This window comes from Otolemur garnettii, unplaced genomic scaffold, assembly GCF_000181295.1.
Source record: "Otolemur garnettii isolate 467f Iridium unplaced genomic scaffold, OtoGar3 scaffold00037, whole genome shotgun sequence".
NCBI classification, from domain to species: Eukaryota; Metazoa; Chordata; class Mammalia; order Primates; family Galagidae; genus Otolemur; species Otolemur garnettii.
In genome coordinates, this window is record NW_003852432.1 from 167323 (window position 1) to 193226 (window position 25904).

Below are 25904 nucleotides of genomic sequence, written 5' to 3' on the forward strand. Positions count from 1 at the left end.
CTTGAGCCACAGGTGCCGAGCCAAAATTCATCTCTTTTTTAAGAGTCTGAAGGTATGTTATACTACAGTTTTGTATATTCAAAAAGATCACAATATATTAAAGCCGTGATGATGGGCAATTTAGAATTTACTTCCCCCAAATTTTTGTTTCATGCTTTCAGATGTTTATGGGTGAATAAGAGCAAACAGAAATGATTCCAATTTTACTCAGGCAAGTACTAGCTCCTTTTAGAAAAAGAGCAGAACTCTTACACTCTATGTAAGAATATAAGCTTGATAAGGACACAGATTTTTGCCCTTTTGTCCACTGTTAGATCCCTAGCATGTAGGAGAGTTCCCGGCTCATTGTAGATGTTCAATAGACATTTGCTGAGTAAAAGAATTTATACCAAAAGGACAAGAAGTCACTGTATCAAAATGACTAGAAAACATGAGACCTCCACTTGTTCCCCTACCTGACTCTCTCACTATTTTAGGTTTGTTATTTGGGTTAATTAAAAAATAAGTGTGCAGGCTCAGATCTGGTCACCTCCTAGCAATTTTTTAGCATAGTATGTTCTGTAGATATGTGATTGTAAGATAATATGTCTAAACTGCATAAAACCATGTATGCCCATGTCAAAACTTACCTATGAACTCCAGTGACACTCTCCTCTACTATGCCCTTGATTTTCTTAAACATGTTGGGATACTTTTTATAAATCCAGTGAGTGAGATCCCCTCCATCATCCAAGATCTGCAATAGTAAGCATCAATAATGTCATTTACTTTGCTGAAGGCTGAAGCTTCAATGCTTCTCTAGGTTTTGTATCCCAATTTCTTTCTCTCTTTCTCTTTTTTTTTTTGTAGAGACAGAGTCTTACTTTATTGCCTTTGGTAGAGTACCATGGTGTCACACAACTCAGAGCAACCTCCAACTCCTGGGCTTAGGCAATTCTCTTGCCTCAGCCTCCCAAGTAACTGGGAACTATAGGCGCCTGCCATAATGCCCAGCTATTTTTTTGTTGCGGTTTGGCCAGGGCCAGGTTTGAACCCGCCACTCTCGGTATATGGGGCCAGAGCCAGGTTTGAACCTGCCACCCTTGGTATATGGGGCCAGAGTCCTACCCACTGAGCCACAGGCACCATCCTTGTATCCCAATTTGTAATTACCAATTTATAGATATTCCAAATTTCCATATGTTTTATAAAGTAACTTCAAGCAGGGTTAATGGAATAATTAACTAAATAGTCATGATACTAAAAGGAAAGACAGTGAAAGGTGAAAGGCCGACTGTAATTCTCACAGCCCAATGACCCTCCCACATGACACACCTACTTTATGAAAATACACAGCAACATAATGTGGATTTTCTTATGGACTGACAGCTTAAGTGGTTATCTAGACTACTAGTCCTCGAATGTACTGTAGATATTCAAAAACCCCAAACTTATACAGGTATTTATATAGCAGATTTCTACTGGTTAAATTCAGGACTTTAAATAAATTCAGTCAAGGCTTAGCCTAAAATAAAAGGCCAGATAATTAGCCTCCCTCTCAGAACAATGGTTATGAGACTTAATTCGTTAATCCTTTACTTCTCCCAAAGTACAGGCACTCTCCCACCCAAAATATCAGGCAGCACTGTGGGGTTTTGCCTAGCACAACCTCACACTCTGTATAAACCAAATTAAAAATAACCAGGCAACCGTGCAGCAAGTAGGTGTGCAAGCATGCCTCTGAACAGCTCATCACTATTTCAGGTTGGGATTAAAGATAAACACAATGCTGTGCCCACTAGAGCTTTCATCAGCAGAGGAAAGTTTTTGAATTATAAATAAGCTAAAGAAGGACCAGCTTAGAATGCTATCAGGCTCTAGGCTGTGGCATTTCAGCCCTTCACTGGGCTGTCAAAAATGCTTAGCAAGACTTTGCAAATTGTTACACCTGTCGTCCTGGAAAGTCCCTACAGAAATCTGTTGCCCTTTGCTGGCATGTGCCCATTTTACAGTCCCCATCAGTCATCAACTCTCCTATAAGAGCCAAAAATGCCAAGGTGGACCCCAGGGCACACAAAATCCCCAACCTCATGTCTATCACTTGATCTCTCTTCTGCTTCTGCTCCAGTTGTCGATGTATTTTCTCTGACTCAATCAAGCCTTGCTTGAGAGCAGAGATCCAAGGAAGAACTCATTAAAGCTCTTACACTTGCTCCAAACACAAATAGAAGCTCTTAGAACAGATGCCCTAAGAAACCAAAGGGCTCTTCTGAGTCTCTCTCCCTTTCTGCATGCCTGGAATCCCTTGTGGGGGTTTTCCCTGGCCACAGAAAAGGTCAGAAACAAAAAAGATTAGACAACTTGGAACTCTGTATTCTAAGTTCTACTATTCTCGTCTACTTTTCCCTTTTAACAAAGATAACCTGATACACACAGGTAGCTGCTATCCCTAATATTTATTTAATGAATGTAGCTCATAATTCTCACCATGTAAATCTACTGTAGAAAATTCCTGTCATCAGGAAATCTTTTTGGGGTTAGAAAGCAAGCAAAAGTACTACATCTTCATAGGATCCAAAGAGGTTTTGGTCCAGTTTTCTGGGGTGACAACTGTTTTTGTCTCTGTCTTACTTTCTTCATTAACCTTCTCATAGTTTCTGCTGGTTCCACAGTTTATAAAATCTCTCAAATCAGTGTTTTATTCCCAGAAGAAACCTGGCATATCTTCTTAGTGTCTGTCAGTCATACTCTGTCCTGTTTCTGTTAAAACTGTTGGAATGAGCTGACTCCTCTTACAGTCATTGTCAACTACCTCCCCCCAGCCCTTTGGAATGAAGGCTTTAACCCAGCTTCCTCAAACGAGTAGAGGGAGCACTGGGTGCAATGTGACCTGGATCACAGAATGCAGAAAGAAGCTGCTTCTCTGCGTGAGTCAGCCAAGGCCTGCTCTGCAGTCTGCAGCAGCAAGCAATGGTTGGAAGATTCACGGATTCTTTTTTCAGTTGATTCTCTAGCTTCTCCTCTAATATGCAGAATTTTTACAAAATAGGAGTGCCATATTTTGTGTAGATTTTTGCCTCTGCAAATCTAATGTGCTATCAGGCTTTGAGACTTGATCTTTTTTTAAAAAAAAAGAAACAAAAATAAAAATAAAAAACTCAAAACTCATCTTTTTTAAGGTGGTCAACAAATAAAGACAAGAAATTTGAACTTGGAGGTTCTGCAAGTTTATTAAATATTCTGTGTATAGATTCTAGAAAGAAAGCTAAGTATCTCAGAGCTGTTGTGTTTTTTTGTTTCTTTGGGTTTCTTGGTTGTTATGTTGGGTTGGGGGGACTGGTGGGCAGTGATAGGGGATGGAAATTCATTACCCTTGCTTTTTAATCAGCCATGTGTAAATCCTGAGCATCACTTTAGTGTTGCTAATGAATATAGATGCTTCCAAAAATTAAGGTATAAGGCACTCTGAGGTGCCTTGGGGTACCCTAAGCATGAGCATCTAGGTCTACTGGAAACCCTGGCACAAAAGGGAGAAATGGAGTCATTTTCCCCTTTATTGTTGAGAAACTTCTCCCAGACCATAGCCTTATCCCACCTCCACCTTGTCCCTACAGAATTGTATTAGCAGAAATCTGACATACCATGTTTGGCTGCCAGCCCTCAACATTTACACATCTATCAATGCACCACCAAAAGTCATCTTCCGACTCTCCCTTCCAGGCAAAGACAGGAAATCCTGAGGAAAAAAAGAAAAAAGAAAAGAAACCATTAAAAACTGAAAAAAAAGGAATGACCCCCCAAATATTTGAAAGATGATATTGGTTTTCCCCAATTCCAGACCCTCTCATTCTACTATGTTCCTTGGGCTAACTTCCTTCATGATTAGCATTGCCTTTAGCACTTTTATCCATTCCTTTATCTTTGGAGGTCATTCTGCTCTTATTAGCTGAAAAAGGACAGGCTAAATGGACAAAAGTATCACAGTTGTTAAAAATAGGACTAAAATGGAAAAAAAGAGACAGAAATAAGTACTTCTTGATCCACTTAAACTGCCATTCTCACCATTTCCCAACTACTCTTTTTTTTTTTTTGGAGACAGAGTCTTACTCTGTCCCCCTGGGTAAAGTGCCATGGCGTCAAAACTCATGTTACCTCAAACTCCTGGGCTCAAGAGCTTCTCTTGCCTCAGCCTCTGGTCCGCCACAACACCCGACTAATTTTTCTATTCTTTTTAGTAGAGATGGGGTCTTGCTCTTGCTTAGGCCAGTCTCAAACTCCAGAGTGCTAGGATTACAGGCGTGAGCCACCACGCTGGCCTCTAACTACTCTTTGATCTTTCTTGCTTTTATACCTTAGTCGTGCCACCTTCTTTGTCAGAAAAACCCTTCTTATACCTTTTCCATCTACTAAAATGTTGCTATACTTCATAGCCCAGTTAAGTGTCATGTTCCTAATGAAACCTTATTAACCCAGCTGGAAGTAACTCTCAAAGAATCTGAACTTTTCTAAGCCCCTTGTTTATGCACTGAACATGGATATAAATCTGCTGTGGCATTTATCATAAATGTCCTTGTATTTTCATAAAATTCTGAGGGTAAAGACATTGTCCCATTTGTCCTTCTCTTAGAGTAGGTCAATAAGCATTTGTTAAAAAAAAATTAATGAATGCATATCTGTAATTAATTGGGCTATATATTATAATATTTATATCAATAAAGCATTAATATTAAATACTGTTCTATCATACATACATTAATAAAATTTTACAAATGAATGAGTATAAATGAAAGAACCAATGCAACAACACTGAGAGTGCCAGCCAAAGGATAGTCATGCATATTCTACAGGCCTTTCCCAGTATCTCCCAGGGGCTCTGAAGCAAGTGTTTAGTACTCTGATAAGTGCTGTGCTATGTTGCCAGAGAGTAAAGGCAAGAGGCTAGCAAAATCCAAATTTCTCTATTTCTTTTGTCCTTCAAGTATCAGTGGATGTTCATATCAAATATTAATCTGCCAGGTCAAGTCAGATTTCTGCTAAAGCGAAACACAAAACATTAAGTCAGGGACAGAAAACCTACAGGGGTGAAGCATTTTCTTCCTCCTCTTCTTCTTTTTTTTTGAAACACAGTCTCACTCTGTCACCCTGGGCAGAGTGCTGTTGAGTCTCAGCTCACAGCAATCTCAAACTCTTGGGCTCAAAGCATTCCTCTTGCCTCACCCTCCTGAGTAGCTGGGACTACCAGTGCCTACCACCACCATGCCTGTCTAGTTTTTCTACTTTTATTAGAGACGAGGTCTTATTCTTGCTCAGGCAGGTCTCGAACTCCTGAGCTCAAATGATCTACCCACTGCGGCTTTCCAGAGTGCCAAAATTATAGCCGTGAGCCACCGCACTCAGCCCTTCTTCTTTAATCTATATTTCCTCAGACAGTGAGTCAAAGCAAAGTATTAACCAATAATGGAATAATAGACATAGGTAAACATTTTCCAACTGTAAACTATAGCAAAGTTAACCAGATCATATTTAAAAGAAGACACCCAGAAAAAAGAACAAACTCATCAAGATTAGGGATCCACTTCTTCCAAGACAGCTCCTTTATTGTTAACCTTCCTTAAAGATTTATATTGAAACAATGGGAGTTTTCGGAGACTTCTTTTAGCCAAACACACGGAGAGCAAATAAGAGAGCTTACCACTTTCCGCTAGAGCAGCAGCTACCTCATTGAGAGTGGAATAAATGTTGCAGGCAGCCCATCGGCACTGTGCTCCCAGAGCACCTAGGGTTTCCATGAGCACCTGTATTAAAGAGAAAGCAAGAAATGAGCAAGCCTGGGCCAAACAAAGGGTCAAGGACATTAAGTTTATAGTTTTGACAATGAGAACGTATATCAGCAGTAACTTAGGCCAATTCTTTTCAAATTGTGCTATACAGAACCTCTGCAGTATTCTGAAAAGAGGGAGAGGGTTGTAGGGGAGCCTTGAGAAGAGGCTCTATCTGAGCTCTATACTTTTTCCTGTTCAGCAAGAAAGTATCTTCTGCCTAAGACCCTCCACAGATGCAAGGCAAAATTTGGCTGCTACAAACAGGCAAGGCAAGAACTCTGAGAAAGCCTTGCTCTCACAGAGGCCTACTTAAGACAGAGGCTGTATTAGGAGATCCAAGAATCCCACTTGCCCTCCCCACCACTCTAGCCCCCGGAAACAGGGAGCAGCAGTATAGCGTGGCAGGAACTGGAAGAGAGATCCTCCCTCCCCTCAAGGCATGCCTGTGCATAAACAGCCTCTAATCCAATTACAAGGCACTGTGTTTCCCTGAAAATATGACCTACCCCCAAAATAAGCCCTAGCAGGATTTCTATGCATTTGTTAAATATAAGCCCTACCCTAATAATAAGACCTAGTGATGGGCGTGCAGCATATCTGCCAAATGCATTTCCATGTGGAGCAGTAGGGAAGACTAGAATACCTTTTATCTGCCACAGCTCCTTTCTCCAAGCCGTTCATACTCACACAGGTGTAAGTGGTAACTGAGGTCACAGGCATCCTATTGCCCACATGCGAATGGCTAGGGGAAAGGACTTTGTGCATCACTAGTGCCAGCCCCACCAACAAGGTTGGCTCCCCCCGTCAGGTTCCAGAAGAAGATGACTTAATTGTATTTGAATAAATGTAGATTGTTGTATTATACTTAATAAAAATAAGACATCCCCTGAAAATAAGCCCTTGTGTGTCTTCTTGAGAAAAAATAAATATAAGACAGTGTCTTATTTTGGGGGAAAAACAGTAACAGCAACCCACTGCTGGAGGAATTTGAAGCCTTTGCTGGTATATTCCAAATCAGGACTATAATGGTAAATAATATACTACCATTCAATAAAAAAATCTGAAGACCGGTGGCGTCTGTAGCTCAGTGGGTAGGGCACTGGCCACATACACCCAGGCTGGTGGGCTCAAACCCAGCCTGGGCCAGCTAAAAAACAACTATGACAACTGCAACAACAACAACAAAATAGCCAGGCATTGTGGCAGGCGCCTATAGTCCCAGCTACTTGGGAGACTGAAGCAAGAGAATCACTTAAGCCCAAGAGTTTGAGGTTGCGGTCAGCTATGACATTATGGCACTCTATCCAGGGTGACACCTTGAGATTCTGTCTCAAAAAAGAAAAATATCTTGAGACACACAAAAAGTGGGGGAGGGGATTTGAACCCACTGTTAAGAAATAAAGTTATCAAGCTAGACACAGTGGCTTACCCCAGTATTCCTAGTACTCTGGGAGGTCGAGACTGGCCTGAGTAAGAGTGAGACCCCCTCAATCTCTACAGTCGCTACAAAAAAATACAAAAAATAGCCTGTGTGGTGGAACATGCCTTTGTTCCAGCTACTCAAGAAGCTGAGGCAGGAAGATCACTTGAACCCAGGAGTTGGAGGTTGTAGTAAGCTATGATAATGCCATTGTACTCTAGCCAGGACAACAGAGTAAGACTGTCTCAAAAACAAACAAATAACCACTCCCAAACCCAACGAATCAGTAGAGCCAGACTCTCTGATGAGCCAAATGTTTGATCAGAAACTTCAAAATAACTATAATTAATATGTTTATGTTAAAGGATCTAGAGAAAAAGATGGATTATATCTCTGAACAGACATAAAGTTCAGCAGTGAGATGGAAACTATAAAGCAATTCAAATAAAAATAACAAGAAATTTTAAAAAATTAGAGGGCTGGGCACCTGTGGCTCAAATGGCTAAGGCGCCAGCCACATACACCTAAGGTGGCAGGTTCAAATCCAGCCCGGGCCTGCCAAATAACGATGACGGCTGCAACCAAAAAATAGCCGGGCGGGCGTTGTAGTGGGCGCCTGTGGTCCCAGCTACTTGGGAGGTTGAGGCAGGAGACTTGCTTGAGCCCAGGAGTTGGAGGTTGCTGTAAGCTGTGATGCCACAGCACTCTAACCAGGGGGACAGCTTGAGGCTCTGTCTCCAAAAAAAAAAAAAAAAAGGAATGATACTGAGGCTTACCTACAGAGCCATATAAATTAGGAAAGAAAAGTGACTGCAATAAAGAACATAAGACTGTGAGTCTGTTAGCTGTTAGGGCTCAAAGAGGAGGCAGAAGGCAGGCAGGAGTGGGAAGAAGACAGCACTTAGATGCTGGTTTAACCTCACTTCTAATCATTATCACCTAGAAGGAGTAGCAATGGAATTAGGTAAGAACTATGAAAACACTTAAAATACACAAATAAATCCATGTCTGTTAGAAATATGGCAGGAAACCATTAACTATGATAGTTATTTCTGGAGCATGAGATTATAAGAGACTTTGTCTTTTTATATTATATACTGAGTAACATCTGACTATTATAAAATGAACATAAACTAGTTTTAGACTCAGAAAAATAACTTGGAAAACAAAGCCAAATGCCTTTGTAACTTTTTTTTTAGAGACAGTCTCACTTTTTTGCCCTAGGTAGAATGCCATGGCGTCACAGCTCACAGTAACCTCCAGTTCTTGGACTTAGGCAATTCTCTTGCCTCAGCCTCCCAAGTAGCTGGGACTACAGGCACCAGCCACAACACCCGGCTATTTTTTGTTGCAGTTTGGCCAGGGCCAGGTTTGAACCTACCATCCTCCCTATATGGGGCCAGCGCCCTACTCACTGAGCCACAGGCACAGCCCTCCTTTGTAATGTTTTTAAAGGTAAAACTATGGGGTAGAAACATCAAAATAATGTTAAATTGGTAAACTAATTGTGATTAATCCATTAAGAACAGAAAAGAAACCCTGAAGGTGATAAATGCCAGTCAGCCTAAAAACAAACTAGATACAATTTAGCAACATGAGACAGTAGCTAAGTACTTACTATTTTAAGCTACCACACTGAAGTCTCATGTCACTGACTGACTAAGCCCAAAAAACCATTTCAAGAATGTTTTTGCCTTGATTCATCGGTAACTCCAAAAAGAGACAGCTTTTCAAATTTTTGTATTAATTTTGGGCAGTTAAGTGCTCTTTTCCTCAGAGAACATATAACCCAGAAAAGTCTCCTAATAAAGATGCTAACAGTAGCTGTCTACATCTTGAGGAATCACTAGTGTTCAGAATATTCTTAATCAGGAATGTGAACATTTATGTGTTATACTTCAGGGGAGATAAAGATAATCTTTTGGGGTGGTGCCTGTGGCTCAGTGGGTAGGGCGCCAGCCCCATATACTGAGGGTGGCGGGTTTGAACATGGCCCCAGCCAAGCTGCAACAACAACAATAAAAAAATAGCTAGGGCTCAGCGCCTGTGGCTTAAGTGGCTAAGGCGCCTGCCACATACACCTGAGCTGGTGGGTTTGAATTCAGCCCGGGCCTGCCAAATAACAATGATGGCTACAACCAAAAACTAGCCAGGTGTTGTGGCGAGAGCCTGTAGTCCCAGCTACTTGGGAGGCAGAGGCAGGAGAATCACTTGAGCCCAGGAGTTGGAGGTTGCCGTGACCTGTGATGTCATAGTACTTTACCCAGGGTGACAGCTTAAGGCTCTGTCTCAAAGTCTTAGAAAAAAAAAAAAGCAAGGCACTGTGGTGGGCACCTGTAGTCCCAGCTACTCTGGAGGCTAAGGCAAGAAAATCACCTAAGCCCAGAAGTTGAAAGTTGTTGTGAGCTATGACTCCACAGCACTCTACCTAGGGTGGCAAAGTGAGACTCTTGTCTCTAAAAAAAAAAGATGATCTTTTGAAAGTAGATTCCCCCCATATAAATGACTCAGATTTTTTTTTTTTTTTTTTTGAGACAGAGCCTCAAGCTATCCCCCTGGATAGAGTGCTGTGGCATCACAGCTCACAGAAAGAAATACAACAATAATAAAATACATATTTAAACTCAATTATTTTCTTCCCTTTTTTAAATTTCAAATTGATATGAGGGTACAAATGTTTAGGGTCTTGATTATTTTCAATCTGTAGTTGGTTGAATCCTCAAATGCAGAACCTACAGATATGGAATGCCAACTATATAAATCAAACTGTATCACAAGTATGAACATATAGGAAAAAACACAGTAGGCATAGAGTTTGATATTACCCAAGGTTTCACACATCCACAGGGGGTATTGAAACTTATCCCTCATGGATAAGGGGGGAAATACCATATATTGAAGATCAAATCTTGATTCTATAATTTACTAACTATATAACCTTAAATCAATTTCTCAAACCCTTTGAGCCTTAGCTTCCTCATTTATAAAATAGAAACAGGACTACCTGCTTTATACAGCTATGATGAGGATTAGTGAACTAATATTTGCTAAGCTCTTAACTTGGTGCTTGGCATGTTGTAAGTATTCAGTAGCTGGTGGCTATTATTAACCATTGTTATTAAGAAGAGAAAGGAAAAGGACTCACAGCAGTCTGAGCAGTGATATGTGTGCAACCCACAATTTTGGCTCCAGCCAAAGGCTTTTCTCCTTGAGCTCTCTTCCTCAAAGCCATCAGTGCAGGCATTTCTGAAAAAGATGCAATACATATACAGCAATATTAAAGAGGAGAGAATAAAAGATAAAAGAATAACCAGGAAACTTACTTTTCAAGTTAAGATCTTCTCCCCATTAAGTTACGTGAGGTTCCTCAAGGGATCAAGCCATTAAACTTTGACATAAAGTCTATGCTAACCAGTTTGATGAAAATATTTCAAATTGTATATGAAAACACTACACTGTACCCCATGTTTGCATTAATGTACACAGCTATCATTTAATAAAAAAAAAAGTGAACATACCAATATCAACTGCAAAAAGGCAACTGTAGCTCAAGAATCAGATAGGAGCTCTTCCCCAAGCGGCCTGAGGTGATCTGTGAAAATGGTTCGCTATTCACTTGACCCAGAAAACCCCACAAAGTCATGCAAGTCAAGAGGCTCAAATCTTCGTGTTCACTTTAAGAACACACGTGAAGGCTCGGCGCCAGCCACATACACCTAAGGTGGCGGGTTCGAATCCCCAGCCTGGGCCCGCCAAACAACAATGATGGCTGCAACCAAAAAATGGCCAGGCGTTGTGGCAGGCGCCTGTTGTCCCAGCTACTTGGGAGGCTGAGGCAGGAGACTTGCTTGAGCCCAGAAGTTGGAGGTTGCTGTGAGCGTGATGCCATGGCACTCTACCCAGGGGGATAGCTTGAGGCTCCGTCTCAAAAAAAAAAAAAAAAAAAAAACACACGTAAAACTGCCCAGGCCATCAAGGGTATGCATATACGAAAAGTCACCAAGTATCTGAAGGATGTCACCTTAAAGAAACAATGTGTACCATTCCGACGTTACAATGGTGGAGTTGGTAGGTGTGCCCAGGCCAAACAGTGGGGCTGGACACAGGGTCGGTGGCCCAAAAAGAGTGCTGAATTTTTGCTGCATATGCTTAAAAATGCAGAAAGTAATGCTGAACTTAAGGGTTTAGATGTAGATTCTCTGGTCATTGAGCATATCCAAGTGAACAAAGCACCCAAGATGAGTCACTGAACTTACAGAGCCCATGGTCGTGTTAACCCATACATGAGCTCCCCCTGCCACATTGAGATGATCCTTACTGAAAAGGAACAGATTGTTCCCAAACCAGAAGAAGAGGTAGCACAGAAGAAAAAAATATCCCAGAAGAAACTGAAGAAACAAAATCTTATGGCACGGGAGTAAATGCAACATAAAATAAATGCAAATAACTGTCAAAGGAAAAAAAAAAAAGAATCAGATAGGAATTTAACATTTACCACCACCAAAAAAAAAAAAAAGACATTAAACTTTAATTTTCTTTTATTAGCATTTTCAGAGGCAAATGCTACAGGGTTCTGATTCCCTGTATTAAGTCCTCCTTATCTACTCTCTCTCCTGTTTTCTAGTACAAGGGTTCCTTTTAGACTTGCCACAGTTTACTCCTCCCCACAGTGTTTCCTAAGCTCACAATTCTTTCATTGTAATTATTCTTCAGGGTTACTCAGAGAAGCTACCAAACCCTAGGATGCAGAACGGGTTAACATGGACAGAAAGACATAAGCAGGTTAAGAGGGGAAAAATGGTGCTTGCTTTCTTTACCTTGTTCAGCAATTTCAATTTCTCTTCGTCCAAATTCTGCCTGTTTGATGTTCTTGACACAGAAGTCACTGCTTCCCTTAGAGTTCTTCTGCTGCTTATCCCTGGGGGATGTCTCATCATCAGAGCTATCTGTATATGAAGCCGCTAGAATGACAGAATAAACAAACCTCAGCAAAAAAACAGCTCCCTCTACAATTCCAAACTACGGAGTGAACTTGGGCTTCTCTAGCCATCCAACACCATGCAAATACACACCTCTGGCAAGCAGAGGGTACCATGGGGCTATCACTCATCTTCTATGGAAAGTGCTATTGACAGGTCAGAAAAGGAAAGCTAAGAGAAATTGCCGAAGATATTTTCCCTGGGTACCATTAACTTGAAATCTAGGGCTAACTTTATCTTCAGAATAAAGGCTTTTGAATATGTGAAGAGAGAGTGATGCCATGGTAGCAATAGGTGAAAGTTTCTAATGCAACATCATAGTCATTAACCTATGGGTTTCTGGCATCCCATCTACCTTTCTCTCTTTGCATCTTAAATGTCTAATGTAATTTGTGTTTTAGTACAATAACTGAACAGATAAGACCTAGAAAACAAGGAATCCATGTGAAAGTAATTAAGAACCATACAAAAAGTGTTTGTCTGACATAACAGAGCTTCCTTTTTTAAGACTGGCTGAACTATGCCTGCAGACCCAATTAGACATTGACAAAATGAAGTATTTATTGTGCTCTCCCTTCTGGCTGGCCTCAGTGGGTTCTATGTTAGGCATTTTAGATTCCCAAAGAATCAAGAAACTCCTTTTTAGGTACAATAAAATGCTCTTATAATGAATCCATGTAGCAATATACTCTAGATGATGGGTCTAAAATTTTTTATTACAGCTAACAAGCAGCTGCTGCTACTGCTATCCACACGCTGAGCTGAGGTCTTTTTAGTCTTCATGTAATTCTGTAGTTGTTTATCATTTGCTAGAAAATATGAAGCAATTTCTTAAGTTTCTTTCTTTTTTTTTTTTTGAGATAGAGTCTCACTATGTTGCCCTTGGTAGAGTGCCATGGCGTCACAGCTCACAGCAACCTCAAACTCTTGGGCTTAAGTGATTCCCTTGCCTCAGCATCCCAAGTAGCTGGGACTACAGGAGCCTGCCACAGTGCCCGGCTATTTTTTTGTTGCAATTGTCATTGGTTTTCAGCTGGCCTGGGCCAGGTTCAGCCTCAGTGTATGTGGCTGGCACCTTTAGCCACTATGCTACAGGTGCTGAGCTTTTCCTTAAGTTTCTAAAGATAGTTATTCCTAACCCCCACAATTTGGGGGAGTGGAAGGTAGAAGATATAAAGTACTGTCTATAAAGCATTTTCTTTCTTTCTTTCTTTCTTTCTTTCTTTCTTTCTTTTTGAGGCAGAGTCTCACTATGTTGCCCTCAGTAGAGTGCTGTGATGTCACAGCTCACGGCAACCTCCAAATCTTGGGCTTAAGTGATTTTCTTGCCTCAGCCTCCCAAGTAGCTGGGACTACAGGCGCCTGTCACAATGCCCAGCTATTTTTTGTTGTTGTTCTTGCAGTTGTCATTGTTGTTCAGCAAGCCTGGGCTGGATTCAAACCTGCCTGCCTCAGTGCATGGGACAGGCACCCCACCCACTGAGCTACGGGCACCGAGCCTATAAAGTATATCTCTCAGTGGAACAAGAAGTACTACCATCACTTTTCAGGGAAGAAAACTGTGAAAAGTTAAGGTGTCTAGGGTCTATGGTATTCTGATCTACTTAAAGCCAGAGAATTAAGGCATTTCTGGGATTTCTTAGCAAAAAGTCTATCTCTAGGAGGGCTATAAAAGGCAAGCCTGACCTTGCCCAGTTAATTAGGTATAGCACTACAAACTGCTTGGGCAGCAGGGGCCTGAGAATCTCTCAGGGAACTGGAAAAGTACCCTAGAGGCAAAGTCCTAACACGAGGCAACAAGAATGAACAGGGACACCAGGGGAGGTAAGGGAATTAGTAAATATCTCCAAAAGGACTTTTGTTCTTGAAAGGAGCTAATCTGTACACAAAGTCTGTGGTCCCTCCAACCCCCGGGGAGAGCTCAAAGTACTTTTGGCAACAGAGCCCAGAAACAACTTTCTGAGCAGTCATCTGTTTTACTAATCAATATTCAGAAATAGCTTATGAATTAGAGGCTTAGGGGATCCACATTTCTACCACCTGAAAGAGAAAAAAGATATAGCCAACCCTAATCTTGATCCAAATTTACAGGAAAAATTACTTTTGAAAAAAGCTTTTACATTCAGAATACCCTGAAATTTCAAATCCTTTTCCAGAGCCATGAAAATTTTTATGCTTGCAGTGCCCATTTAAAGATAGGAGTCATGTGGTTTACAGTCAGACTTTGGTCAAAGTCTCAGTCTGTATAAAGTGGAGGTGACACCAGAATCTAGTAAGTAGGGCTGTTAATTTATTCATGTATACCATCATTTACACATTTAGTGAATTCAAATTTTACTTGTGCTCTTACCACGTACCAGCCATAGTTTAGGTACTGGGAATAGACAGATATGGTCCTTACCTTAATGGAGTTCTTAGTCTAGTAGGTGAGCCACAAGTGAAATAATTAATTACAAAATTAATTAAAGTTTTTAATTAAATGTGTGCTATGAGGCAGAAATCAAGATGCTGTAAGACTAGATAACAAAAGGACATGACTTGAGAAGATCAAGATAATGTAAGTAAAGCGTTGAGTGCAATGCTTGGCATATAGTAATTAAGCACTATATCAGTGATACCTGATATTACCCACTTTTGCATGTATTTTAAATTCACTACCAAGAATAATATCTTTAAAGGTTCTTACTTAGTGTTAGGATTTTGAATGGGAAAAGAATGATATACATATATTATTATTCAGCAGTTTCTTTTTTTGTACCTCTGTCATCTCTTATGAATGTACCAAAGCAGCAGGTGGTTGGCTGGAAGTAATTAAAAAAGTTGAGACCAGAATCCCAACTCTACCCAGAACAGCTCTCCCCTCCTATTCCTCTCCAACTTCTAAGGATGAATCAAGAAAACAAACAAACAAAAATAAATAAAATAAAATATTCCCTTAAGAGAAGCATTCCAACTTTTGGCTCCCCCACCTCAACTCAAAGAAAAAAAATTACATCACTTCCTTATTCCAAAAGCTAGAGAAAACAGTATTTAATTTTCTTAATAGTAGTCAACTGGTTACAATTAATTCAACCAAAATTTTTCCTTGGACCAAAATGTATTTGTCTTCAAAGAGTTCTGTATACAGACCTGCTGTGAGGTAAAAACCAAAAGTATCAGCTGTCTAGAATGTACCAATATGTGGATAAAACTTTGCTGTTTGGAAAAATCTAAAAATATCTCAAACTTTTCAACTTTTAAGAACCAATTATGGCTCGGCGCCTGTGGCTTGAGTGGCTAAGGTGCCAGCCACATACACCTAAGGTGGCGGGTTCGAAACCAGCCCAGGCCCGCCAAACAACAATGATGGCTGCAACCAAAAAAAATAGCCAGGCATTGTTGTGGGTGCCTATGGTCCCAGCTACTTGGGAGGCTGAGGCAGGAGACTCGCTTGAGCCTAGGAGTTGGAGGTTGCTGTGAGCTGTGATGCCATGGCACTCTACCCAGGTGGACAGCTTGAGGCTCTGTCTCAAAAAAAAAAAAGAACCAATTATGAATAAGGACTTTCTGTTCTCCCTTCTTATCCTTAACCAATTAACTCACTACAATGAGAGCTTTTTCAGAAATATATCAGTGAGAATAGTCTTTGGAAGAAAGTCTCTTTTGTTCACTTGTTTTTATGAGATTTTTTGCTTAGGGTAAGAGCTTTTATTTCTTTGTTTTTTGAGACAGAGCCTCAAGCTATCCCCCTGGGTAGAGTGCCATGGCATCACAGCTCACAGCAACCTCCAACTCCTGGGCTCAAGCGAGTCTCCTGCCTCAGCCTCCCAAGTAGCTGGGACTACAGGCGCCCGCCACAACGCCTGGCCATTTTTTGGTTGCAGCCATTATTGTTGTTTGGCGGGCCCGGGCTTGGGATTCGAATCCGCCACCTTAGGTGTATGTGGCTGGCGCCTTAGCCGCTTGAGCCACAGGCGCCGAGCCAGGGTAAGAGCTTTTAGAAGTTTGGTTTTTTGAGACAAGGTCTCATTCTGTCACCCAGGTGAGAATGAAGTGGCACAGCCACAGCTCACTACAACTTCAAACTCCTAGGCTCAAGTCATCTCAAGGCATCTCTATGATGCCGGGGCTGTTCTCCAACTCCTAGGCTCATGCAATCCCCCCTCCTTGTACTCTCAAAGCATTTGCATTACAGTCATGAGCTATCACACCCCGCCATTTGTTTCATAAAAAATAATTTCATGGATTAATGTAGCACTTAACCTAGATTCTGCTAGAATTAAGTTCTAATGCCTGGAGCATTCATTCATTATATACAAAGAATTAAATTCTCTCCCATGCATTCAGAAAGGTACTATTTATGTACCATCTTTTGGAGAATTAAGAAAACAGTCTATCAAATCATTTCCAGGGCTCATGAGGAACCCTGTTTGAGAAAGGCTGGGAGAGGTTCCTAAATAAAACATGGCAAAACTTAGTACTAGAATCATTCTGAAGGAAGAGTAGGCCATAGCCCATTTAAGCCTCTAAGTATCTTCAGCAAAATAAGCACTTTGGATAGGAAAGCATCTTTTTTTGAAATTTCATAAACCTCAGTCTGGCTGTTCACATATACCGAGTATAGTAGAGACCTCAGCAAAGGTGTAAAGTATAACAAGAACGTCTCTGAACCCCTTTCACTAATATTTATTTATTGAGTCCCTTTTATGTGTTAAACAGTTCTAAATGCTGGAAGCAGAGCAATATAAAGACCAAAATTTCTACTCTCATGTTAAGTGGGAGGCAAAAGAAAAAATTAGTAAAATATAAAATATTTTATGATAGGAAGTGCTATGAAGAAAAATAAAAGAGAAAAATTTGATAAGGAGTATTGGGTGAGGTATTTTTATAATTTTTTTTAATGAATGCATTTTTTAATTTCAAATTAATATGGAGAGTACAAATTTTTAGGTTACATTGTTCTCACTTCCAAGGTAAAGTTTCAGTTGCAAAAGAGTCCCTCACCTAGGGGATGTGACATATACCCTCACAATGTGCACCATGAGGTGAGATCCCACTTCATGCCCTCCCCGCTTTCGGCCAATTGTCCTTCCCCTCTCCCTTAATTAATGCATTTTTTTTTTTTGAGACGGAGCCTCAAGCTATCCCCCTGGGTAGAGTGCCATGGCATCATGCTCACAGCAACCTCCAACTCCTGGGCTCAAGCAAGTCTCCTGCCTCAGCCTCCCAAGTAGCTGGGACTACAGGGGCCTGCCACAACGCCCGGCCATTCTTTGGTTGCAGCCGTCATTGTTATTTGGCGGGCCTGGGCTGGGGATTTGAACCCGCCACCTTAGGTGTATGTGGCTGGCGCCCTAGCCGCTTGAGCCACAGGCCCCGAGCCAATGAATGCATTTTTAATTGACATAAAAATTGTATATATTTATCATGTACAACACAATATTTTAAAATATGTATACATTGTGGAATGGCACGATAGAGTTAATTAACACATATATTACCTCATATACTTACTTTTGGTGGAGAGAACACTTAAAATCTATTCTTTTACTGATTTTCAAGAATATAATACATTGTTATTAACTACAGTCACCATGTTGTGTATAATTTTAAAAGAATAGCCAGGATAGGACTCAATGAAAAGGTGAAATAAATAAATTATACATACACACACACTCATAAATGTATGTATTTTAAAAACTAGTCACGTGCAGTAGTGAGAAACAAAGAATAAAACAAGGAATTCTATCTGTAACTGACTGTAAACAGTCAACTGAGATAACTCACTATCCTTTGACTGGATGATATTTTTGGTAAAGAAGTACAGGAGGTAAGATAGCCAGCCGTGCATATATCTGGGAAGAGAGCATTTCAGGCAAAGAGAGGAAGAAGTATAAAGGTCTTGAGACACTTGAGTGTCTGGCATATTTCAAAATAACAGTAAGGAGACTACTGTGGGTGGAGAGAAATTAACAGCTGGGAGAAGAGGGAGGTTTGGAGAAGTAGAGAGATGATCAGACATGTAATAAAAGGCTGGATGGGATGGGGCCTTATAGACTGCTCTAAGAAAATTAGGCCTCACCCAGAATGAGACCCATAAGCCTTTGGAGGGTATGAGCATAGAACTGATGTGACCTGATGTATTATAAAAGAATGAATTTGGCTACAGTGTTGGGAATAGACTGAAGATGGGTAAAGCTGTAACTAAGAAGCTCAGTTTTTAAGATAGGAGAGGTCTGAAATATCTATAAATCATCTAAGTAAAAAAATTAAGCAGATAGTTGACTACATGGATCTAGTGTGTAGGAGAGAGATTTGAGCTACAGATAAAATAAACAACAACATATAGTATTTATTTATTTAGGAGACAGAGTCTCATTCTGCTGCCCAGGCTAGAGTGCCATGGTGTCAGCCTAGCTTACAGCTACCTCAAATTCCTGGGTTCAGGCAATCCTTCTTCCTCAGTCTCCCAAGTAGCTGAGACTACAGGGATGTGTGACAACTCCCAACTAATTTTTTCTAATTTTTTTTAGTAGAGACAGTGGGGGGGAGGGGGTGTCTCACTCTTGCTCAGGCTGGTCTTGAACTCCTGAGCTCAAGCAATTGTCCTGCCTCTGGCTCTCAGAGTGCTAGAATTACAGGCGTTGAGCTTCTGCACCTAGCCTCAATACATGGTATTTAAAACTATCAGATTAAATCAGTGCACCTATGGAGAAAGTATAAATGGAGAAAGGAAGTGGGTTAAAAGATTAATCTTTGGAACTCTCCAGTGATATTTCTATAGTCATTTAAATTATAATGCCCACTGAAAATAGGCTCCAAGTTCTTAGTGTCATGCATTTGCATATATTCTCATATTTAGAAAACTGTTGAGTTACTTCCATTATTCTTGGGTTTTCATTTGATGGGCCTGGAGTTCTTTGTGTATCCTATAACTTTCCATTTCGCTTTTATGACTATGCCAGGAAGCAAGCGTTTTCTAGGATCATACAGTAAAACAAACATGGATTAAAAATGAATCAGGGCAATAGGCATCTCCATTCAGAGTCTGTTTAAAAGGGACTGACAATTGTTCATGTGAAGGGGGAAAAAAAGAGAGAAAAAAAGAAGGCAACAGTTCGTGTGACACAGATGCTAAATAAGTCAACAATCTTAGGTTGCATTTTGAAAGCAGATTTATGGGCTCGGCGCCTGTGGCTCAAGCAGCTAAGGTGCCAGCCACATACACCTAAGGTGGCGGGTTCGCATCCCCAGCGCGGGCCCGCCAAACAACAATGATGGCTGCAACCAAAAAATGGCCAGGCGTTGTGGTGGGCGCCTGTGGTCCCAGCTACTTGGGAGGCTGAGGCAGGAGACTCGCTTGAGCCCAGGAGTTGGAGGTTGCTGTGATGCCACGGCACTCTACCCAGGGGGATAGCTTGAGGCTCCGTCTCAAAAAAACAAAAAAAAAAAAAAAGAAAGCAGATTTATGGAAGTAACACTTCTTATAGATCAGTTCTGACCATCTAGACTATTATATTGATAGGAATAATATTGTTTAAAAGAACACTTTAATCTGGAAAATGTCCAGATAAGTATAACCCAAATAGTGGGATATCCCCAAAGCAGGCAATCAAAAATGGCGATTTTTATTTGTAAGTAAAATCTTTTCTTTTTTTGAGATAGAGTCTCACTCTGTGGCCCTGGGTATACTGCTGTGTCTTCATTGCTTCTTGAGGGAATTGAGGTTTCCCTGTTAATTTGCAAGTAACAGATGGAGGGATGGGGAACTTCTTTTTTATTTTTAAAGGATGGAAAAAACACAAGTCATTTTTTTTTTTTTTTTTTTTTGACAGAGCCTCAAGCTGTCCCCCTGGGTAGAGTGCCATGGCATTACAGCTCACAGCAACCTCCAACTCCTGGGCTCAAGCGAGTCTCCTGCCTCTGCCTCCCAAGTAGCTGGGACCACAGGCGCCCGCCACAACGCCCGGCTATTTTTTTTTTGGTTGCAGCCGTCATTGTTGTTTGGCGGGTCCGGGCTGGGGATTCGAACCCGCCACCTTAGGTGTACGTGGCTGGCGCCTTAGCCGGTTGAGCTATAGGCGCCGAGCCAACAAGTCATTACATATATTGTTCAGTGAAGGTCAGTGAACAACATACCCCCACCTTTCTGAGTAGATCAAATAACTCAACTTCCTTAATCATTTCCTCTCCTTCTGTTTGAAAAGGAGGCCTCTATTAAGTACCACTCTGAATTCTGAAGAGAAATCCAAAGATTCCACCAAATTTTGACTCAAAGTATGTATTCAAAGCACAGATGAGTTTACTTAGCCTTGGATAGGTGGAGGGTAAGGGGCTGTGGGGGAGGGGAGGGTCTGTTGATCATACCGTATTAGCCTCAGCACATGGGTCCACAGCAGCTCACACTCACCTGAACTATAGCTGTCAGTAGATGACTGAGAAATGGACCGAGACAGAGAGCGACGTCCAATTTTGGTGGGACGTTTGTTGAATTCTTGCTTCTGGTCAGCAAATTGGATCTGCTAAGAAAAAGAACCCTAGTTACATAAGGGAAAAGAAACTCCGTTTTGAGACATCAATGCAAGGCTTACATTGTAGGCTCTTATTTTTCTTTGTAGTTGATCTGACTGTATTCCTATCTGGAATGTTAAGACGCTTTGAAGAGAATAATAATTTTCATTCCTTATCTACTATGTTTCTATCAAATTCAAATCTATGATCTACTCTCTGACTATATGCTTTTTACAATAAAATTGTGACATTCCTCCCCCCAAATGGGAAATGGGATGTTCTGGTTAAAATAAATTTTTAGAAAATTGAGTCATATTCAGAAATCCCTTCTATAGTTTCACTGAAAATTAAAGCTGGAAAGAATCTTTGAGACTATCCACGTAGCTATAAGCTTCTAGATATACTAGATGAGAAAACTGCAAGGTATGGAAAAGTAAAATGTGGGCAGAGAGATCAGGAAAAAAAATTTAAAAACAAAGGTGAAATGACTTGTATTTTAAAAAATGACTTGTATTCAAGTTTCAAGATTCTCAGTAAATGGTAATATAATAATTTTTTTTTTTGAGACGGAGCCTCAAGCTGTCACCCTGGGTAGAGTGCTGTGGCATCACTCACAGCAACCTCCAACTCCTGGGCTCAAGCGAGTCTCCTGCCTCCGCCTCCCAAGTAGCTGGGACCACAGCTGGGCCCGCCACAACGCCCGGCTATTTTTTGGTTGCAGCCATCATTGTTGTTTGGCAGGCCCAGGCTGGATTTGAACCTGCCACCTTAGGTGTATATGGCTGGCGCCTTAGCCATTTGAGCCACAGGCACTGAGCCAATATAATAATTCTTAAATGGCTTTTCACTCAGAACAAACATTCTGGAATTGCATTCACATTCTGGCTATGCTGCTTGTTATCTTGTGATGTCAAGATGCTTTTGTGAGCATCATTTTCCCATAAATAAAACTACTTACCTCACAGGTTTTAGAGATTTCAATGAGACAATGTACGTAAACCATGAAACATAGCAGGAGATTTAATAAATCCACTCCCGCTCACGCCTTAATCCCAGCCAAGGCGGGTGGATAGCTTGAGCTCACGAGTACGAGACCAGCCTAAGCAAGTGTGAGATCCCAAATCTAAAAGTTAGCTGGGTGTTGTGGTGGATACCTGTAGTCCCAGCTACTTGGGAGGTTGAGGCAAAGGGATGGCTTGAGCCCAAGAGTTAGAGGTTGCTATGAGTTACAATGCCACGGCACTCTACCGGGGCAAGAAAGTGAGACTCTGTCTCAAAAATAAATAAATAAATAAAATGAAATAAATAAATAAATCCACTCCCCACCCCTAATCCCTACAGTTCGTGTTTTTACAACTAATGCAGGTAGCTACTCTAATTTGATAAATGTTTTCTGAAACATATTAGTTAGCTTTCCAGTTCTAGTAAGCATTAACTTGTTTTTTTTAATGTTTAGCATTATAAAATACCTAAAAACTGCAAGATCAATTATTTACTAACTATAACAGATACAGAAGGAACAGATGATTTCACTGAATGTGTGTAAATCTCAGATTATACTCTGGAGGTTGCATTTTGGACAATATCTGATAGTGACTGTTTTATCTCTGCCCCTACTGTTAGGAGGTGCCCGCTGATGTTTTATACTTTACAAATCAAAGCTCATATCATTTATTCAACTAATACTTTTTCTATAACTGAATGTTTGCATAATTGCTTATTCTTGTGGATTCAAGGTGGCACAGAGGAAGGTCTACTGAAAAGGATAAAAGACATGATGACTAATTCTACTTTTAATGATGAAGATAAGCCAAACACATCAACCCAGGATGAAAGCAGCAACTGACTGCTACATTTTCTGTAGTCAGAGGTAACTAATGAGTCATTTGAGTACTGAGACAAGAGGACCAATGCCAAATCAAATTACCTTAGTATTGCCTTTTAGGGGAATTCATAGCATTTTCATAGCTTTAACAACAAATAAAGCCTGCGTAGTGCTTCTTTAGAGTTTGCAAATTGTTTTCAGCGATAGGAAAATCCATTGGATTAGAGGCTCTTCACAAAATGAAAAAGGACAAAACTGATTATTTTGCTAAAGTAGTAATTTATTTCAAAAGGATAAAGTGCCCCTTCTGTGTATTCCCAGAGGATGCACACAAACTTTCATGTATTGTACTATTTCTAGCATAGCATCTACTAAACTGATTTAACTGTCTGCCTACCTATATCCTTTATAAATTATAGGCTCCATAAGGTAGAGACCATCTTACTCATTCTTACATCCTCATGCACAAATGCCTGGCACATCCTAGGCACTCAACCATGTGCTGAATCCATGAGTCTGAAGTAACCTATTCTATCTTCACTATATTTGGCTGAATATTCAATTAATACAGTAAACATAAAATAAACTTAAACTTAATTTTTTTTTTTTTTTTTTTTTGGATAGAGACAGAGTCTCACTTTATCGCCCTCGGTAGAGTGCCATGGCATCACACAGCTCACAGCAACCTCAAATTCCTGGGCTTAGGCGATTCTCTTGCCTCAGCCTCATGAGTAGCTGGGACTACAGGATCCTACCACAATGCCCACCTATTCTTTTGTTGCAGTTTGGCCAGGGCTGGATTTGAACCTGTCACCCTCAGTATATGGGGATGGTGTCCTACCCACTGAGCCATAGGTGGGTGGCTTTTTTTTGAGACAGAGTCTCAAGCTGTCGTCCTGGGTAGAGTACCGTGGCATTACAGCTCACAGCAACCTCAAACCCATGGGCTGAAGCGGTCCTCTTGCCTCAGCCTCCCAAGTAGCTGGGACTACAGGTGCTCACTACAACGCCTGGCTATTTTTGCCATTGTTGTTGATGTAGCAGGCCTGGGCCAGGCTTGAACCTGCCAGCCTTGGTGTATGTGGCCGGCACCCTACCCACTGAGCTACAGGCACCACCTAAACTTAAAATATTTTTTAAGAGCAAAAACACTGAGGAGAAAAGGGAGGGTAGGAAACTGGGGAGGTAGATAGCAGTCAGGCTCAAAACTCTGGCTTCCATTTCATCAACCTTGTTCAAGACAGGGTTTATTCTTTTTTAGCAGCTCATCTAGGAAACAGAGTAATAATGGATTTTCCAAAGGCCACACTGAGTCACTCACTAACATCAGTAGTGCCTTCTTTTCAAAAAGACTAACAGATAAATCCTACCTCAATACAAGCCCCCCCACCACACATACATGTATGCATGCACACATACACATGCACTCACACCACTAGAGGGGGCCAGTTACTCTTATTCTGTAGATTCGTAGGATCAGGGTAATACCTAGGTATTTTCACCTTAGTACTCCAAACCATAGAGATACCTAGCTGCATTATCATCTCAAATCAGTTTCTCTGAGCTGAGCTTTCTTCTCTATAATCCTTCCCACTCACAGTATTCCCGCCATCCAGAAAAAGTCCAGGTTGTCTTTTGGCACTAAAGGCAACTAGGCTGTACAGGCTTTCTCCATTTAGAACATAGGGTTCTAAAACCTTGGTTAGACATGGAATTCAAGTTTCTCTAAGACAGAAGGATATTAGGGAGTGACTAGCCACGTATGTATAAATTATATAATTTTCCCAAGAAATATCTATCTTTTACTGATAACCAGAATATCTGAGTTAAGTGGGTCATCCCTGGTGCCCGCCTTCCCTCAATAATTAAATACCATTATATTCTTCATGCCACAGTCTATTTTGTAATGGACTGATTTTGTAATCCCTACCACAATTGTGGTACCTATGTAGATTTAACCCCTAACTCTCCTACCTTGTCTGAAACCAGAGTCTTTCAAGGTAACCATTCTTTCCCATTGCAGACAGAACAGCCTAATTCTAACAGGTATCAAGGCAAGGGAGAAAAAGAGACTGTTATGAAAGTGGTGGCTCACCTTATGGCAGACAGCGAGATGAAAGCAGAAAAAGAGGAAAAAGGATATAAGCAGCTAGCCTTTTAAATAATGGCTATAGCGGCAGCAAGACTGGTTAATAAGAGCTTAGTCTCACCTGGGTTTTAATCCCAGAGTTGCCATTGACAATGTATTTCTTCCTGCTGTTCAGCATGGTGACATTACCAGCCCTACTGCCACCTCTGTGGCCCAAGGACCCTTGTGGCTAGGCCTTTAAACTTTCCTCATCAGCAATTCTGTTGGCTCTGGTTCCAGCTAGTTTTTTTTGGGGGGGGGGAGGGCTACTCTTCCTTGGAATCCCTGAAACAGTTCCAGCAACCCCTTCAATAGTACAGCCCCAATTTAATAAGGCATTTCTGTTAGTGGCTCATCAGCCATTCCTAATTCTGGTGGCTGTTTTGCTTTTATTTTTTTCCTAAACACCTAATTACATGGATCCTCTGACCTCTAAACCTTAACAAGTTCCTTGACAAGGCCCAACTTGCATGTGTATAACAATGGCTTATTTATATAACCAATGCACTTTTTTGCCTGCTATAATTAACTTGCTAATTAGGTTCCTTTTTAACCTTACCTCCTCCTTTTCCCTGTCAGATGATTTTAGTTAACCTAGTCTCATTAGAAAAAAATTAACTACAGAGCCCTAAAACAATGAGGGACTTTTTTAAGAGAGTAAGAAAAAAAAAACTAATGGTGCCAAATATTTGGGCAGCCCCTACCCTACACTGTGTCCTTGGATTAGGCAGACTAGGGACACTGGTTCCAGCTCTGTTACCAAGGAAATCAATTTTCTCAGCCTATACCTTTACCCTTAATTGTGCATCTTTTTTTTTAATTAAAAAAATTCTTTAGAGTGGGGGTCTTGCTCTATCACATATGTGCAGTGGTGTCATCACAGATCACTGTAACCTCAAACTCCGGGGCTCAAGTGACCTTCCTGCCTCAGCCTCCCACAATGCCTGACTGACTATCTATGATGGAGTCTTGCTATGTTGTCCAGGCTGGTCTTGAACTCCTGGGCTCAGGTGATCCTCCCACCTTGGTTTCCCAAACTGCTAGGATTACAGGCATAAGCCACAACACCAGCCTATAGTAATTATTCATCTTTTACACAGGCTTTGACATTTGGTTTCTAATCTTATCTCAAGATTGTTGCTGACTTAGCATGGGGTGAGCCAGTTTGGTTTTTTTCAAAAAATGTATTTCGTGGAAAGTATGACTACAAAGAGGAGTTTCTCTTTTTTTTTTTTTTTTTGAGACAGAGCCTCAAGCTATC

The 25904-nt window shown here is 40.9% G+C and overlaps 1 protein-coding gene and 1 pseudogene across 2 annotated transcripts in view; one reads left to right on the forward strand and one right to left on the reverse strand.

The window, feature by feature from the left end:
* AHCYL2 (adenosylhomocysteinase like 2) overlaps positions 1-25904 on the reverse strand; it is a 54710-nt gene that overhangs the window by 22293 nt on the left and 6513 nt on the right. For both annotated transcript variants that reach the window (XM_012805180.2, XM_012805182.2), the window contains exons 2-7: positions 20590-20698; positions 12039-12182; positions 10367-10467; positions 5672-5774; positions 3621-3715; positions 630-736 (exon numbers count right to left, since the gene is read on the reverse strand). In XM_012805180.2, coding sequence (XP_012660634.1) covers positions 630-736; positions 3621-3715; positions 5672-5774; positions 10367-10467; positions 12039-12182; positions 20590-20698 — 659 coding nt within the window. The remainder of the gene's footprint in view (positions 1-629; positions 737-3620; positions 3716-5671; positions 5775-10366; positions 10468-12038; positions 12183-20589; positions 20699-25904) is intronic.
* Positions 10822-11642, forward strand: LOC100953871 (annotated as a pseudogene).